Source organism: Hipposideros armiger, unplaced genomic scaffold, assembly GCF_001890085.2.
Source record: "Hipposideros armiger isolate ML-2016 unplaced genomic scaffold, ASM189008v1 scaffold_46, whole genome shotgun sequence".
NCBI lineage: Eukaryota > Metazoa > Chordata > Mammalia > Chiroptera > Hipposideridae > Hipposideros > Hipposideros armiger.
In genome coordinates, this window is record NW_017731396.1 from 1,794,583 (window position 1) to 1,813,753 (window position 19,171).

Here is a 19,171-nt window from a genome sequence, read left to right on the forward strand (position 1 = left end):
TTTTTTTTTTTTACTGTATAGTTTGGCCTTTCTGGAATGGCATATCATTTTTAATTTCTTTTTGCTTCTGCGCCCTTTCCCGTGTTGACACAATGGACAAGTATGGTGTCTGCCCCTCCCCCACACACACACACACAGCTTTATTTTAGTACAGCACACACAGAGACAGGTGCACGCGCCTGCCATTAGCCTTGTGGACCCTCACGGTGCTGACGCCCGTTTCCATCATCGCCTCTTTCTCTGACTCCCCTACCTCCCTTTTATAAGGACCCTGTGATTCCATTGAACCCACCTGGAAAATCTGCCCATCTCAAGGTCCTCAGCTTAATCACATCTGCACGGTCCCTTTTGCCATGTAAGGTTGATCACATTCACAGATTCTGTGGCTAGGATGTCGACACTTTTGGGTGGAGTGCATTATTCTGCCAACCACAGGGAAGTATGTCAGCCACTTCACTTCTGCAGGCCTGTTCCCCACCTGTGAAAGTCGAGGGTCAGATGACGGTGAGGTTCTTTCCACCTGCACAGACTGTTTGTTCCTATGACCCCCGCCCCCAAATGCCTCAGTCTGCACTCATTTCCCAACAACCTGTAACTCTGGCCCCAGTGACAGCAGTTGCCACAGTGCCAGGACCCACTGAGCACCACGAGGTGAAGGCGTCTGCTGGATCACAAGCCTACCCTTGGCCCCAGCTGCCAGCAGAATTATAAACATAATGAAAAACGAACCTGGTTCCCAACTTCCCAGGAAAATAAAAATTTCTTTTGTTGGTAAATGATTTTGGAGTTGTTTGGGGCATGGAGAGAACTTTATGGACTGAGGAGGAAATGCCAGCACTCACAGGGAGATGTCGTGGAGTGACTGGCACAAGCGACACAATTGGGGGATCCCCAGCCTTGGGGATGAAGGGGCCACTAGGGAGCCCCAGGGAGAGGCAGGCCTCACATGTGAGCGGGAAGGATGGACAGAGTCCATAGAAGAGAGGAAAGGTGGCGTCGCTCAGCAGAGACAGGGGACACACACAGTCGAGTTTCATGGTTGGATGAAGTTGGTCACTGAGGAGAGATCGAGTGAAGTTCCCCAGATGACCAATATCTGAGGGAGCCCCGTCAATATTAAGGGCAGCTTGGTGTCTTGGGGCGAGAATGGGCTTTGGTGACAGGCCTGCCTTTAAATCAAGACCCTCACAAATGAGTTGTATGACTTTGGGCAAGCCGCAAAGCTTCTCCGAGCCCTGGCCTCCGTATCTAAAAAACACCCCCTGTTTGTGCCCCCCATGTTGTTCATAGCAGCGTTACTTACAATTGCCAAAGGTGGAAACAACCCAAGTGTCCATTAACAGATAACTGGATGAGCAAAATGGGGCCCATCCACACAGTGAGTATTATTTAGCCCTAAAGGAAAGGAAATCCTGACACGTGCTACAATATGGAGGAACCTTGAGGCCACTATGTTAAGTGAAATAAACTATTCACAAAAGGACAAATACTGTATGATTCCACTAGTCTGAGGCACCTTAAAGTAGTCAAATTCATAGAGACAAAAAGTAGAATGGTGGTCGCCAGGTGCCATGGGAGGGGAAAATGGGGAGTTAGTGTTTAATGGGGACAGAGTTTCAGTTTTGCAAGATGAAAAGAGTTCTGGAGATGGGTGGTGGTGACGGTTGCACAACACTGTGAATGTATCGGGTTGTCGGAAAAGTCATGACGCATTTTTGCAACCAAAAACATAGAAAAAATACGTCACGGCTTTTCCGACAACCCAGTGCTTAATGCCACTAAACTGTACCCTTAAAAACGGTTTAAGATGGTAAATGTTATGTTATTTATGTTGTGTTATTTTACCACAATTTTAAAAAAAACCACATTTTTTTTAATGGGAGTAAAAAAATACCTTAATGCAGGGCATCTCAGCCTTGGCACTATTGACATTGTGGGCTGGCTTTCATCATCGTGGGGGCTGTCCTGTACACTGTAGGATGTGTGGCAGCATTCCTGACCTCTACCCATTAGGTACCAGTAGCACCCCACCCAGTAGTGACAACCAAAAATATCTCGAGACATCACCAAATGCCCGCCGAGGGGCAAAGTCACCCCCTGTTGAGAACCACTGCTCTACAGGGCTTTTGAGAAAGAGGATTAAATAAGATGATAATGGTGACACACTTATCATAGTTCCCGGTAAATAGTAGGAGTTTCAATAAATAGTACTTCCCTATAGAACGTGTAATCATGGTCAACGGTGTAATTGGAGGGGACCCCCTAATACGTATACCCCTTCTCACCTCCAAGACATTCATGTGACTTATTCCAGCGGACCAGAAAGCCCACCATTAGAGATCAACTTGGGACACGTAGTTAGGGAGCTCAGAAGGGGAGGTTCAGGGAGGGAGCCACAGTGGGAGTCTCTGAGCACCCAGAGGCAACATGATCTATGGGAGGTACCAGACTCATGGGGCCAGTCTTAGACTTCCTCACACTGGTCTTGGCAGAAGGCTCTCTCTAACCAGATCATCAATAACAGACACAGGTTGGCATCCCCAGTACTCGGCCCGGGGCCCCACTCATAGCAAATGTCTGTTACTGATGATTCAAAGTGATGGTGGTGGTGGTGGTGGTGGTGGTAGGAATGATGGAGGGGGGCTTTTTGGTGGACATCATGGAGATGGTAGACATGGGGAACATGGGGAGATGGGCATCATGGTGGAGATGGTAGAGATGGGGGACATGGGAGAGGTGGGCATCATGGTGGAGATGGTGGACATGGTGGACATGGGGAAGGTGGGCATCATGGTGGGGATGGTGGAGATGGCAGACACGGGGAAGGTGGTGGAAGTAGCAGTGGCAGTGATGGTCAAGATGGTGGCAGTGATGGAGATGCTGGTGGAGGAAGTGGAAATGCATGCATGCCACCCAGAGAATAAAAATTTAAGCCTTCAGTGATCATCTCTGTTCATCTTACTGGGGGAGGGCAGGATGGGGAAACTGCATTGTGGGTCAGTCAATTTTCCATGCTTGTGTGTGAGACTGATGGTGTCCTGAGGTTCAGGGGTAGGAGATGGGCTGGAGTGTCAGATAGCAGACACAAGTCCCAGTCCTGGTGCAGTAACCACTCTTCTGTGCTGCCCTCCTACAGACATGCTCTATGGAGCCAGGACTAAGCAGGAGCCTTTGACCCGATGCTGCTGGTAACCTTCTTCTAATAGAAATCAGCTGATTACTTAATCAGAAGTGTCTGCTGGCTGAGACAGGGAGGACAGTTGGGAATTTTCCCTTATGTGGCACCTGATATTTAATGAAAGTGGTGGTGGGGAACAGAGGTCAGCACTATCAGGAATTAGAGCTGGTGTCCCGCAGCACCCCACCCTTCCAAAGCAGGAGTGAGCCTGGCGTACCTCACATGCCCCCTGCGCAGTCTTCTTTTGCAGCACCAAGCGGCTGCAGCAGGGGCCATGGGACCTACACCTTCTCCAGGTGATCCTAGTCAGCTGAGACCCCGAGGCCCAGAAAGAGCACCTAAGCAAGCAGCCAGGAGACCTGGGGTCCATCTAGACTTCATTGTGACCTGACACAAGTTGCCTAACTTCCCTGGGCCCCTCCTCTGTAAAATACAGGGGTCAGGGTGGTGGGGAGGGGGACTAACAGATGTCAAAGGTTCCTTCAGATCCATGATGCTGTGAAGCCAGGAGACCCTGGCTGAAAGTCTGCCTGCGTGCGTGAAAGGACCAAAGCTGCTGTTTCTTGGTCCTTTGGGTTTGTAGTTCGGGAGGCTCTCACAGGGGCCTGGCAAGGTGTTCACTGGCCCAGGCTGAGCCCTCTTACTCCAGGGAGCAGAGAGGAGAGTGATGGGAGTGGTGAGCTCTGGCGAGAGCAGCAGGAACAATGCCTGGGGGTCCCTTTATATTGATCCTCCCTCCAGGGTGTGAGAGGGGGTGCTCCCATCCCCAGGAATTGTAACTCCAGCAATGTGTTGAGTGAATGGATTAGCCACCCTCTCCCTGACGCTCCTTGTCACTAGGGCCTTCTCACACCTTGAGCAGACCTGGAAGCACTATCACAGGTCTTGGCCAGACAGTTCACAAAAGAACAATCCATATGGCCAATGAGCGCGCCATACAACCTTCAGCTGGCTCTACTGGTCATCAGAGAGATGCACATCAAATCAACAATATGCTGTTTTATGGCTTATCAGACTGGCAAAGATGAAAAAGTTACAAAAGCCCTTGTTGGCATGAGTTTGGGGACTGTCACACAATCTTCAGCTTGGAGGACTGTGTGTCATGGGAAATCATTAAAAATGTGTACACGGACGCTCATAGCAGCTTTTGCTTCTAGTAAGAAAAACACTCGAGACGTCCTGAGTTCCGGTCAGTAAGTCACAGTTCATCTACACAATAAAATACCCATTAGCCACTACAACTGGTGTTTGATCATTATACTGGCTGAATAGAAAGAGCTTCCTGGTATGGTTAGCCGACAGAGTGGCGGCATATTTCTACTTGAAAGATTTATGTACACGTACCCATAGAAAAATCTAGTAAGGTTTTAGTATATTCACAAGTTTGTGCAATTACGTGTTAGACATGGATTTATGGGTTCTTTTATCCTCCATTTTATTTCTATTGCTTCAGTGTGTACACAGGCTTTGTATGTTAAACGGAATTAGGAAAACAAAAATACATTTTTAGTGACAAAAGGGACTTAGGAGAGGCTGTCATTGATCTGGGCTAGGCAGTTCCCCGGAGGCCAGACCAGGGAAAGGCCCCAAGAGATTCTCTGGCTATAGGCCTGTGTGTTGGTAAGGGACGGGAGACTAATCTCAGTCTACCTTCCACTGTGTCACCATCTATTTCTGGACAGTGGCAGCTTTTCACCCTCTCCAGCTCAGGTGTCAGCTGCTGGGGAGAAGTCATCAGTCAAGGGGAGAGAGGCTGGAGGGGCGGCAGCAGGCAGGGTGCGGAGCCACAGGAAGGTGGCCTGTCTCTTCTGAGCGTGCCTTGGTGGGGGAAGGAAGAGGCGATTATGAAGGCGAGGAGCAGTGGGCCCCATCTGGCTAGGCCAGAATGAGCTGGAACCCACTTTGTTTTGGGGATGGGAGATGTGGATTAGAGGAAAACCCATAACAGGACAAGAGGTAGGAACTCGGCTTCCCAGGATTCAGTTGTGCCCACTCACTGAGTTTTCTCCTTTGGAGACAAGGTGAGCTGTGCTGAACCGTACCCCCTTTCTCAAGACACTGGAGCCACCAGCATGTGGTTTTATAGTGACAGCTGGCAGAGTGAGATGATTTGTGGCTGTGGGGCAGAGGCTGACAGAACAGGTGTCCAGCCCATCCTTGAACTTCATTTTCCTACAATCCATTGCTTGGACCTCTTGAGCATAAACAACAGGAGGGAGGGACTTATTACAGGGATGTCAGGTAACTCACACTTTGAAGAGAAGGCTCGGGACACAGGCTCAGGAAAGAATGAGGCAGCTCTGGAATCTAGAAAGCAGAAACCAAATGACGATTTCTCCAGGCAGGGCTGCAGGACTGAGTGGGCTCTGGCCATCTTTTTTGGTCAATCCACCCAAGATTCAGTATACGAGAACAGAGAGACTCCGGCCCGATGTGGGTCATGTGCTGACCTCCTGGCCAAGGAAAGGCTGTGCATTTTAAGAAAGTGGCACCAAAACGAACCCAAGAAGTGAGAGGCGATTGCCCGCACTGAAAACTGGGAGCAGCCTCCAAATAAGGAGAGATGGAGGGGGAGAAGCCAAGGGTCAACAAGTGACTGCCACACACGAGACCCCTATAGTGAGTTGACTTGCATCCCCCCAGAAGGACATGTCCATGTCCTAACCCCTGGAACCTGTGAATGTGGCCTTATCTGGAGTCTTTGCAGATATAATTAAGCTAAGGACCTTGAGATGAGATTGTCCTGGATTTAGGGTGGGCCCTGAGTCCAATGATTGGTGTCGTTGTAAGGTAGAACATTGACAGGTAAAGATGGGGAGATTTGAAAGACAGACAGTGACTGGAGTGACGCGGCCGGAAACCAAAGAGCTCCTGCAGCCTCGAGAACCTGGAAGAGGCAAAAAGCGTTCTCCCCTGGAGCCCTCAGAGGGAGCCTGGCCCTGCTGGTGCTTCAGTTTCAGACTTGTGGTTTTCAGAACAGCGAGAGAATAAATTTGTTGTAAGCCGTCCACTTGTGGTCATTTATTACGACCGCCCTAAGAAACTAATACAACACCCAAACCCTTTAGAATGACCTTTTACGTTCTTTCCACTGAGTACTCTGGGCTTGGGCCACCCTTGGAGGGAATATGGGTTCCAGACCGGGCTTATGAGTTCACTGTGCAGCTTTGGTGTAATATGACCCAACAGGTCTGAGTATCCCCTGCAGTAACGTGTGCAAGTGTTTTTAAGGCAATAGGGGAGGGGAATGGCTAACAGCACACGCTCTGGACTCAGGCGGGCTGACTCCAGATCCCAGCTCCGCTGTTCCTTAGCTGAACCACCTCCAGCAGGTCACATAATTGCTCAGTTTCCTTATCTGCAAACCAGGGTCATCGCAGCACCCTTTTAGGCCTTGTGAGTCATACAGTCTCTTGCCATTACTCAAGCCTGCCGTCGTGGTGCCAGCGCAGCCCTAGATAATGTGCAGACCACTGTTCCTGGCTGTGTTCTAATAAGACTTTATTGACATAAACATATGGGGGAGGCAGGGGCGTTTGGCCTGGGAGCTGTGGCTTGTGGACCTCTGGTTTTGAGGAATAAGGAGGCGATCCCAGACAGTCGTTCCAGGTGGAGTGGAGAGTAGAGATAAGATGCTGGTTCCCAAATGGGGCCCCGGCCAAGTCGCCATCCTGTCCTTTGCACAATGAGAACATGAGGGCCTTGTGGTGAGTTTTTCCTAAAACCAAATGTATTTATGGCTGTTTAATGTTATCCTGCCCTTCTTAACTTTATTTTATTTTTGATTTATTTATTTTTTTTAGCTGAGCCATCCTGCCACCTGTTGGCAGCTCAGCTCAGGCCGGGCATCGAACCGCTGTTGCTCAGAGCTCACACTCTTGAGCGAGCTCTTAACCAACTGAGCCACTCGGCCGGCCCTTGTCCTTCTTAACTTTAACGGTGTACAAATGTTCTCTCTTTTATAAAATGATGGTGTGTGAGTGTAATGGCCTAATTGGGTAGGATTATAAACTGCAGTCCTATGTCAGTCTCCTCTCCTTTTATTTTTAAAATTTTTTTACCACTATGTAAAATTCAAAAGCCTGAGGACCACAGCTCTGGACTCTAGGCTCCGAGAGATCTGTCATACAGCTAATGGTCGTTTCCTCAACTCCTGTCCATTCCTTTCACTCATCTGCCCCTGGGACAGGTGACAGGCCCACTGCCCCAGGGGGCTGCAAACTCAAATGCTCGTGACATGAGTGCATGACCAGGCCCCCGGCAGTGTCCTGACTCATGGCAGCAGCCCGACAATTGACTCCGTGTGACAACATTGTCTTATCTCCCCATTTAAATGTGTTTTTAGATTCTTAGAATAAAAGACCACCATTGTTGCAATGCCCAACAAAAGCATGCTACAGCCTGAGCGTGGCTCCTGGCTGCCACTTTTCACCTCTTAATCCAAATCTCAATTCCTGGCAGTGATTCTCCAGCTGCACATGCAAGGGGGCCTCCTCCACGCCTGCATTTCAGAACGTCCACGGAGCCCTTCTCCTGACAAGGGCGTCCAGAGACTCTGCTGGCAGCGCGAATGTTCCAGCCTGTCCAGGCCAGAGCCTGGGACCAGGAGGGTTGCTGGAGAGTTCAAGGGCATCTTTCTAGGGCATCACTCTGCTTGGAGGGAATTTGTTCGGAGGCACCAGGCCGAGCTGCTGCTGCCTTGGGTCTCCCCTGCCCTACCCTGGGGAAAGGGTGGGACGGTGTAGTGGCTACGGTCAGTCTCAGCTCTGTCATTTCCTGGACAAGTCATTTGATGTCTCTGTGCCTCAGTTTGACCATCTGTGAAATGGGGATGATTACAGTAGGTTCCAAATTAGGTTGGCATGAGGATTAAATGGGCTAATACGTGTAAAACCCTAGGAGCAGCAGCCGGCACACAGGAAGTGCCACATAAGTACTGGCTTTTGTTCACTCTTTTTGTTCACTCTTCTTAACTCAGATGCTGAGGAGATGGGGTCAGGGAAGTGGGGAGAACTTCCAAATCAAGTAGGGAGGTCATAGGGGGTGGCCCCTCCTCCCGTCCCATGCCCGCCCATCCTTTCTCTGCCCTCTGCTCCCCCGCCCAACACACACACACACACCTGAGGCCTCTGCTCTCACCTCTCAACTCCTCTGGGCTTTCCCTGGACCTATTGTGCGATTTCTCACTTTCTCTCTTAAAATATGATTTGTGCACGTGTCCTGATGCCCCTCCCACTAGGCTTAAGTCTCTCTCTTCTTCCTCTTCTTTCCCTCCCTCTTCTCCTCCCTTCCTTCCTTTCCTCTTCCCTTTTCTCTTTCAGCGTTGTTTTTCCTTTGTGTCTAGCATGAAGCCTCACCCGTTTTGTTTCGTGCATGAATCAAGGAAGCTGTTTAATAACTAAAGGTTTGTTTAGTAACTAAGAGTAGCCCCGCCTTCGGAGATGACGTACTCAGCCAAGCATTCTCAACTGGGGGATTCTGTCTCCTTCCCCAGCCCCTTCCTGGGGACATGTGGCCCTGTCTGCAGACATTTTTGATTGTCACAGTGGGAGGAGACATGTTACCGGCCTCCAGTGGGTAGAGGACAGGGGTAACGACATATATATCATGCAGTGCAGAGGACAGCCCCCCCATCATAGAGTTATCCAGCCCCAAATGTCAACAGTGCGGAGACTAAGAAACCCCTGGTCTAAAGTAAGATCCTGCAGGAGAAAAGAGGGAACCCCAAAGTCCGATGACCCCAACTCCTGAGTTCTGCAGTTGGCCTCAACTGCGTCTTTAGAGAACCTTGGCAGTGAGGCCCTGCCCCCTCGGTGGGCCTGGCCGGGCTGATTCTCTTTGTGGAACTATTATTCCCCAGCCCTTTGTGAGCTATGGAAACCCATTAAGTCAGTGTATCTTATCACGATGGCGCGTTCGAGCGTGTTCCAGCCTCTCCCGCCCCGAGTGGGCTTGTGTGCAGCACTCTTTCAAACAAGTCTGTCTCTTCTCGCCACAGAGAAATATGCGAGGTGGTATTTCCTAAAAGCGTGCCTTTGTAAACATGCCAAACCTAATCTCAGGGCACAAAGACCATCGTAGAAATCAGAATCAACTTGGAGAGCCGGGGCCAGCAAAGGCTGGATTTAAACGGCAGGGTCTGTAGGCTGGTGTTTTGTTGTGGTTGTTTTCCAGTTCACACAGCTCATTAAAGAAGGACTTCTAGAATGTTTCTGTAGGTAATAATGACCTCTTACAGGTCTGAAGATGGCAGACATTATCTGGGCTTTAGAAATTGCCTATTTGATGAAGTTCATTGGTATCCGTCTTGTTTATTTTCATACCATCTTTGGCTGGGGGTGGGGTGGATGTTAAGAAGAGACAGGTCAGTTGATTTTCCCGCTTTTCCGTTGAAGAAAACAGTGTCTGTAAGGAAATCCCTATGTGACTCTGTCTTAAAGCTCTCCTGTTCAAATGCATTTAAAACGCTCAGAACAAGTAGACAAGTTTGGCTTCTTTAAGAAGAGAAACAGTCAAAAACTGTAGTCAAAGTGAAAAGTGGAGATACTTGCAGAACTCTGGTCCAGCTGATTCCTTGGGCGGAGAAGGTAGGCATTGATCCTGGGAGAGGTGGGACTGTGAGCCTGGTTGCTAGGCAGTGGTTCCCATGGGGATGAGAGCATCAGGGTTGGCTATCAGCATGTTAAAGATGAGCCAGGACAGAAGGAAGAAGGGAGCTCAGCCACTCTTCCTCCCACTTCTGTTTCTTAGCTGGAGGATGAAATATATGCAAATAAAGACCCAAAGGGGGGGGGGGTTGCAGGTTTGCTGTACAATTAGCAGGGCCGCTCTTTGCAGGACAGAAATGAGCGAATCAGTGTGATGTGAAGAAATCATCCTGACTTTCAGATAATGCTGGAGATGGGTTGAGGGCCAGCTTTCTGAAACCGAGAAGCACTGAAAAAGAGGGCAATTGAAAGCTTTCCTGAACTTTGAAAGGAAGTCAAAGGCAAGTAGAGATTGCTGGCAGTTGAGCTTAATGTCAAAATGGCGTCCTTCCATCTCTGTGACGCTGTGTGGCTAAAGGCTATCTATGTAAACTCTCTGTGCTTTCGTTTTCTTACCCATAGATGGGCATAATAATAGTACCCACCTCAGAAGATTGTTGTGAGAGTTAAGAGTTCATATGGATGTGGCACTTAGAACAGTGCTTGCACTTAGTAAGCGTAATGAGTGTTAGTTACTTCTGCTTGTTTTTCTCTCTTCTTCCAGATCAGAAACAGATGATCTGAGCTCTTTATGCATTTGAATTTCATGCATTTTCTTATATCTGATGTCTGTAAAATCATGGCAGGAACTTGACTTTGTATATATTTCATATCGTGTATCAGGACGGTGACAAACACTGACACAGCCCCCATCCTACTGCATCTGCCCTGCCCGCCTCCCCTCTCCCTGCCCCTGAACCTGGGTATTACCAGTCTGACTTAGGGTCTACGGAAGTCCTAAACCCTAAAAAGATGGCGCTGCCCTTCTACCACCACTGTGAGTGATTCAAAGTCAGAGGAGCACCACGCCTTAGAGTAGGTTGAGGAAGACGATACTTCCTGATTTCTGCTATTGCGGTTCCCCTGAGGCTTTTTTTTTTATTTTTATTGGGGAACCGTGTATTTTTCCAAGACCCATCAGCTCCAAGTCAAGTAGTTGTTTTCAATCTAGTTGTGGAGGGTGCACCTCACTGGCCCATGTGAGGATCGAACTGGCAAACCTTGGTGTTATGAGCCTGCGCTCCAACCAACTGAGCTAACCATCCGCCCCTACCCTGAAGTTTTTGTTTGTTTGTTTGTTTTAAGGATTTTATTGGGGAATCAGAGAAGGGGAACAGACAAGTAGTTGTCCTTTTGTTCTTCAGTCTAGTTGTGGAGGACATTGCTTCACTGGCCCATGTTGGTATTATGATCATTGTGCTCTTCCCGGCTGCAGCAGTCAGTCACTGGCCAAGGACAGCCACTCACAGCGGCTCATAGCAGCCCCACTGAAGCCTATGCCGTTGCTGGCCACTCATGGTAGCCCAGCTCCAGGTCGACGTGTTGTTCACAATCTTAGCTGTAGAGGGCGCAGCATCACTGGCCCATGTGGGAACCGAAGCAGCGGCCCTGCTGCTCAGAGCTTGCACTCCCAAGCCAACTCCTAACCAACTGAGCCACTTGGCTGACCCTCTGAGGCTTTCTGAAAAGCTTACATTTCATTCCAATCAGCTCCCCCCCCCTCCCCCGCTTTTGTGTTTGGGGGGCTGCTCCTGCTTTGCACTTTGTAAGCGCTCGCCTTACCACCCTTTTGCTCTGCAATCCGGTGCTATAGCCTAAAGCTCTCTCTCGTTCTGCCCGCCCTCTCCCAGGCCTTGACGAAATCCAGTGCTCCCTGCCCATGGAGAACAGGAGAATTTTCCTGCACGAGTTGTCAGAGGCCAGCTTCAATGAGTGTAAGTTCAGCCTCTCGCTCACAGACCTGTTCATCATCATCTTCTCCGGCGTGGCCGTGTCCATCGCCGCCATCATCTCCAGCTTCTTTCTGGCCACCGTGGTGCAGTGCTTCCAGAGATGCACCCCCAACAAAGACTCCGAGGACGAAGATGATGATGAAGACGACTGAGCCGCCCCTCCCAGACCTCGTTTTCCAGAACCCATGCTGGTGGCTCCCCTTTGAAAAGAGAGGGAAATGCTGAAAGCAGAAAAGAAACCAACCACCGTCAGTGCCCAGAGCACCCAACAGCACCTGCTCCACGCCTGGCACCCTGGGCGTACCTGGTGGGACCTCCGATCTCAGAGTTGAGAATTCACAGAGCGTGGAGCTCAGGAAGGATTCCCGGAGGAGAGCCTGCCTCTCAGTTTGAGGTGTGTGTGTGGGGAGAAGATGGCCGAGTCAGGCTTCATGGCTGATGACTGGAAGCCAACCTAGGGGATATGAGCCCACAGAGATGATTTTGTGACGTCCGTACGGGGAGACCATGCAGTATCTCCTTCCTCTCAAGAGGCAGCAGTTTAGACAGTGGGGATTCGGGTTCAGGTCCCTCTTCCTGGACTTCTGTTCTTCCCGAGATACGCTTCGGCAAACATGGGATTTACTCAAAGAACAAACCCACAGTTGACTACCATGGCACCGAGGAGAAAACCTAGAACTGGCCAAAGGGTGTTTGTTGTTATATTTTGGTGAGTGGGTCAGGAAAACATTTGTCAACACAACTCAAACCCTGATCCTTATCCTTGGATTTAGCAACTAGAAGGGGAAGGATAGTCGTTTTGTACAATTGTGATAGCCTCTGCTCAGAGCCACTCTTCCCTCTGAAGTTATTTCCCTTCCCAGTTCCCACATCCTGCCCCGTGAGTCCCTCCTCAGCCAAATAACATCTGGCCATTCTCTGTGCTGGCACCTCGCCAGATGTGTCATCTCCAAAACTTGGAGTAAACTTTCCCGGAGGCTAGGCTTTCAGAAGGCAGGTTGCATCGGACCAAGAAAATAGTAACAAAACAAAACAAACACACTGGGACTTGGTCTCTGAAAAACCTCCATCAGTAGCCCTAGCGGGGGTGTGACATTTCTTTGGCGCATAGGCTGTGACAGGCAGTGTTTTTCCGGATGTGGGATGCAACACTTGGTTCAAAGACAGTATAAAACAATGTCATGGACCCAGTAGGTTCATGCAAGATGACGTGTGTCACCAGCCCTGGACCTTGCTGGGGACTGACCTTCAGACGAGGGGCTCCCGAGAAACTCCAGGAATATTTCTGAGAATCACCTGTCCTTTGTCTGCCTCCCCTGCCCCCTTCCATCTTTGCTTCCACAAGGAATTACTGAGTGTTTGCTAAGCGTCAGGCACTGTGGAGACGCAATGCATAAGAAAGACAGGCCCCTGTTCACGTGGGTCTCATCTTATCACAGGTGGAACTTAAAACAAGCAAGTAAACAAAACTAATTGCAAGTAGTGATAAGGGCCATGAAGGAAATAAATGAGGTCTTCTGACAGAGTACTGGTAGAAACCTCTCAAGAGTGGGTAGTTGGGTATATTAGCCAGGGTTTTCCAGAGACACAGAACCAACAGGAGATGTGGGTATTCTATCTATCTATCTATCTATCTATCTATCTATGAATGATAAGGAATTGGCTCACATGACTATGGAGGTGAAAGATCTCAGAACCTGTAGCTGGCCAGCTGGAGACCCAAGGAGAGCCAGTGGTGTAGTTCCGGTCTGAGTCCAAAGGCCTGACGACCAGGAGAACCAATGGTTAAGTTTTAGTTTGAGGGAAGGAGAAGACCCAGGTCAAGCAGTCAGAGAGAGAGAGAGTGAATTCTCCTTTCCTCCACCTTTCTGTTGTATTCAGGTCCTTGGCAGGTTGGATGGGGCCCACCCACACTGGGGAGGGCAGTCTGCTTTATACAGTCTATAGAGCCTAATGCTAATCTCATCCAGAAACATCCTCAAGACACACTCAGAAACAACATTTAACCAAATATCTGGGCACTCTGTGACCCAGTCAAGGTGACGCATACAGTTAACCATCACATTGGGGAAGGGCTCTGCTCGGGTGGCTTGGAGCCGAATCCTGCCTCCTCTCACCTCCTTGACCCCCCTTCTCCCTTCTGCTCTCTTTCTCTACCCTTCTTCCCCTCTCCCCATCCTTGGTCACTCCTTCTAGCCCCCAGCATTCTTGGCTGCAGTGGAGGAGACCCCTGGCACAGAAGGGCTGTCTTCCCATAGAGTCACTGGGCAGCGGGGAAGAGGGCAGCATCTTTCTAGACTCCATGGCAACCTCAGCACATTGAGCCACCTCTGTGGCCTCCACCCTCAGTGCAGGCGACGCTGCCATTGAGGAAACAATATAAGAAAACTGAAATTGGTCATCACGAACAATTAGGTGCTGCTTGAATTCCAGTCTAAAGGTTCCAGCCATCATTGACATCTTTGTGAATGAAGGTTCCTTGAAAAGGTTTTCAATAAGGAGAGTGGTGCACTCCACTGACATTGGGCCACTGGAGGGAAGATGAAAGATCACGGGGGGCGGGGGGTGCAAGGGTTTAAAGGCTGGGAGTTTGAGACACAAGACAATCTATTGTCAGCACCTCCCCGGCCTGGCCACAGATTCAGCTGAGACTTGTGTGAGGTTTGAATTACTGCCTGTCATCCCAGTCTCCAGTCCCTATCCCCAGGAGCACCCTACCACAGGCACATTTTAAAGGTCCTGGGCCCAGCTGGGGCCCTGCCAAAGTCACAATATGTTTCTCTCAGAGTCCTGGGGAGACGGTGTCCCAAGCTGTGGAAATAACACCAGCCCCTTGTCCTAATAGGTTCCGGTGGATGCAGTCCCACATAATGAGTGTGTTTTATTGCTCAGTCTGCCTCAAGTGGTTCATTCTGGTCAGTGGGCATAAGCCCTGCAAACCATAGGGGCCACTGGTTATTTTCCAAATGAAGGCGTGAGCCAAGGAGGGGCGACCTGGGGCTCGCTGGGCACCAGTCAGCCATCATGTCTGCTGACTGCACCCCAGTTTTGGAATGATCACGATTCTGGGGAAGAAGAGCTTTAAAATGTTGCCAGTTGAAATAGTCACTGCTCAGGTATAAAGTTCCTGAGGATCGCTGGGGACGCTGGGGCCATGAGGGACATCTGTGGTCAAGCCCAAGAAAATATGCTGAACAGGAGCCACGACTTAACTGGGGAAAGGCCTTTTGAGAAGTGACATTGCACAAACAACACGCAATGATTTAGTGTTCCCTGACTTGCCGTAGGGTTTTATCATTATCAACAGCAATAACAGTGTTACATCCCAACTGAGGGCCTCCAGGGCACCAGAAATGCCCCTCTCCCAGATCTCCATTTGGAGTGTCATTTGGGTCTCGTGTGTCACCTTCCCCAGACTCACTCTCATCGCTTCATATCATTTTCTGCACAGCACAGACTGTGGTGTGACATTATCCTACTTGTTTATGTGTTTATTGTCTAACTCTCTGGTCTAGAACCTGAGCTCGCCAAGGGCGGGAACTTGAGCCATTTGTGTCCCCAGCATTTAGAACAGCAAGTACCTGGCACATAGCAGTGGCACAATATAATATTGGTTGAAAGAGCAAACAGATGCGTTCCAGGCACTATACTATTGTAGAACTTCTGCAAACATGAGCTCCGCGAGTGTCCTCACAACTCCACATGAGAGCTGCCATTACCCTAAGTTTATGAGGAAGCTGAGGCTCAGAGAAGGTGGGTAGGTTACAGTCATGGAGTGGGTTTTGGCCACTGCTCTGACCATTGCGCCGCCTCGCTCCGTCCAACTGCATTCCCTTCTCAGGCCAGCAGGAGCAGGCCTGGCAGGGACGGTGTGGAGTGGCACATTCCTTGGGGCTGTGTGCTGGGCTCCAGGGAAAGCAGCATGCACTTGCTAGGTGCACCCAGAATGAGTTTATTTTGAGCCTCAAATCCAACATCTCAGACCTGTTCAGGAAAGCCAAAACCACCAAAATATCTTGTCTCACAGTCTAGGTCTCCTCAAGATCTGATGGCCAGGGGATTCTGGTGGCATCACAGATGAATTCATCTTATTGCGATGACAGCCGATAGCACAAATGCATCCCTTTGACCTGGGCAAGGGCCCCTATCTTGGGTCCAGAGCTGTAGAGGGCCCTGCTCTGACTCCCCTCCAGCTGTGCCCTTGGGGTGAATAATTTGTGGGACCAAGGGCACACACCCACCCAGAACCAGTGTCCTCTTCTAGAACATTCTCTGGGTACTAAGGACCCCAGAATTGCCCCCCCACAAGCAACCCCAAGCTTGGGGGTAGGCCTCTTCCCAGCATCCACACTCCGAGGTGAACTGAGTGGCCAAGCAGTAGATATTGGTGGGGGGTGTGAATAGAGGTTGGATGTACAGCCTGTGGTGCAGAAGACCCCCTAGAGGCACAGGATGAAGTCAGGGCTAGAAAAATAAAGGGGGTGGGGGGTTAGATGGCTCAGCTCTCCGCACGCTGCCATATTCTGGTGCAGATGTCCAGGAATTCCAGAATCATCCTTTAAACCTAGTCTTCCAAGCCATTCACAAGGTATTTTTGTTAAGGTAGCTGGGTAGAACGTTTTCTTTGCCAGTTTATCGCCATGTAGGACTTGTGACTGTTTAGATATGGGTGTGTGGAAGGTACTTGTACTCTTGTTCTGGCTGCACAGATGGTACAGGTGGGCCTGGGTACCACACCAGGGACCACCCTGGCTGCGGCCCTAGGACCAGATACCGCTTCTGCCTTGTGGGACTGGTCAAAATGGGCCTTGACACAGAAAGGCTGAAAACCGAATGCACACCAATCGCTTTCACCAGTGACAGAGAAGGGTTAGTATTGAACGCCCACACTTCCCTCCTCCCCCTTCTTCTCCCCCTTTTCCTCCCTCCCGCCCCCCACCATGTCCCTACAGGCTCAGACGGCCAACACTGCAGGCATGAGTTCTAGGTGCCATCAGTGGCTGGGGGCGGGTGCCTTCTCCAATTCTATCAAATTTAACTGGACCCTGGACCCTCCATTCCCTTAACATCCCACCACCAACATTGAGCTAGTCGCTAACCCTGGACATTGGCCATAAGTTCCTTTTTGTGGCTTCTGGTAACCTTGAGAGTGAAAGTCATTTATTATTTGCTAAGTGGTCTAGCCGTACCCTGTTCAGTAAAACCTCCCCGAAGCAGACCCCTGTGGGTTTTATTTGCCCGCCACCAGCAAGGTATCTTTTTTTCTCTAAGACTCCAGGCCAATAAACACACATCCAAACTTGACATTGTTTTTCCACGTAAAAGATTTCTTAAACACAAAAAAAGAACACAACACTGTTCTCCACTAATTGCAAATGTGATCCACTTTTTGAAAACATGCCTTTTCAGGCTGTGCGTTATTGTATTTTTGGCCTTGGACGAAATACAGTGTGCTTTTTTGGTAAAACCTCACACCCGTCTTCAGGACTGTTAGTCATGAACCCATTTGCTCGCCAGAGTTCCACTGGAACCGGAGCTGGGCGTTGGTTTTCCAAGAATCCTCCTTTCAGGGTTTGCCACTCAGCACAGAACCCCCACCCCCATTTGAGCCTCTGTGAATAATCAGAGTGAAGCAACCATGTGTTACCCAGCCTCAAGAGGAGCCCTCCAGAATGGAGGGTCCACACTTCAGTGGAGTGTCCACTCTGTCCTCGTAGCTGGACACCAGTGGCTGTGCCCTGGACCCTTTCAGAACCACGTATAAGTGGACCCACGCAGTTCAAAGCCGTGTTGTCCAAGGAGCCACAGCAGGGTAGGAAGAGGCCACACTGCCCAGGACAAGGGGGGAACCCTCAGTAGACATAATGGATGCGTGGTGGATGCCAGTTCAGTCTGGGTTTTAAGCCCAAGAGAGACTCCATCCCCAGAAACACACTTGATCCTTGAACAACACGAGTTTGAACTGCGTGGGTCCACTTATACGCAGACTTTTTTTCAATAAATATGTAGTCAGCCTTCTGTATCCCCGGTTTCATCTGCAGATTCAACTAACTACAAAACCATCCCTGCCCTGCCTGGGTGTTGAATCCCAAACTGCCATCCCTAGAGATCTCAGAAGGTGACCTTCCTTTCAGCCCTCACTCACTTGGCAGAGCCACAGTGTGTTTCTTATGGAAATGGGGACAATGCCCCCTCTGTGGCCTCAGATGAGTCCCTTAGGCCGGGCTTAGCGCCACACCTCCTATGATCGTCCCAATTTCCCCGTTTCTCTGAACAGCAAAACTGTTCTTTTGTCAGGATTCCTTCCACTCAGGTTTGTCAATGTGTCACCACCCGCCGTCATGGCAACCAGCCAGTTTCCAAACGAGATCAGGCTCAGGTGGGACAGGAAGGAAAGTGGGCCTCGAAGCCATCCAGCAGCTGCGTCCCTTCCTGATTGATGGGAGAGGCTGCAGGGTTCTGCTGAGACCGTGGGAAGTCATGGGCTCCACACACTTTTATGAGCTGCCTGGGGAGGCAAGAGGTTCCAGGGCAGGGTATCCCCACCGTGGGGCTCTGAGCTGGCACCATGGACATCTCCCCACCCCCCACTCCCATGGGACCCTCTGTCCCCAGAGGCATCCTCTAGACTGTAAGCTCCATGAGGTCGGCGCCAGTGGGCCTTCCATCACTAAACACCAGGCCTGGCAGACAGGAGCCCTCAATTGTTGGAGCACATCCACTTCTCCAACTGAAGAGGGCCACACCATGCGGCCTCCCTCCCTTAGGAAAGGAAGTCCAAGCGGGAGAGGAGGCAGGCAGAGTCCAGGATGAGGGTCAAGCCAGGTGACTGCAAGTGACTCGTGACCACTGGAATGGTTCTAACAGAATATTTAGGAGTAGTATTACTGGAGTATTAAAATAGCAGAGTAATAAAATATCCAAGCCAAGTACCAGAGCATTCACATTCTACCTGAGTATGTGGAGGGGAACGGAGCTGGGCCTGCTGCTCACCTGGCTGGCCCTTAGGCTGTGTGATGCTGCCGTGAGTGGTACCGGACTTTACCAACCTGCTCCTATCCCTGTCCCCAATACTCAGGCCCATTAGCCCCTTGGCACTCTTTCTGTTCCCCAGACAGGCCTCGCTTGTTCCGGCCCGAGGGCCCTTGACCTGGCTGTCCCCTATCCCTGGAATTTTCTTCCCCTAGATCTTTGCTCCTTCTCATCATTCAGGTCTCAGCTCAAAGGTCACCTTCTCAGAGAGGTCTTCCCTGCCCATCCCAGCTGAAGAGACCCTCACCTGTCTCCCTCTAATGCCTCATCACCCTGTTTCATTCTCTTCGCAGCACTCATGGCTGTGTGGGCTTCTTGGGTATGGTTTGCTTGCTTGTAAACTGTTTCCCCCTCTTTAGATTGAAAACTGTGAGAGCAAGGTCCATGCTTGTCTTGTTTATCCTGTATACCCAGAGCCTAGACCTGATAAATATTTATGAGGTTAATGAGTGAGGTAGGTGGGTGGGTGGATAGAAGGATGG

The 19,171-nt window shown here is 50.2% G+C and overlaps 1 protein-coding gene across 1 annotated transcript in view; it reads left to right on the forward strand.

Moving 5' to 3' along the window:
• LRRC38 (leucine rich repeat containing 38) overlaps positions 1 to 19,160 on the forward strand; it is a 62,375-nt gene extending 43,215 nt beyond the window's left edge. The window contains exon 3 of the mRNA XM_019639696.1: positions 11,556 to 19,160. Coding sequence (XP_019495241.1) covers positions 11,556 to 11,809 — 254 coding nt within the window. The 3' untranslated portion in view covers positions 11,810 to 19,160. The remainder of the gene's footprint in view (positions 1 to 11,555) is intronic.
• Positions 19,161 to 19,171: the final 11 nt, after the last annotated feature.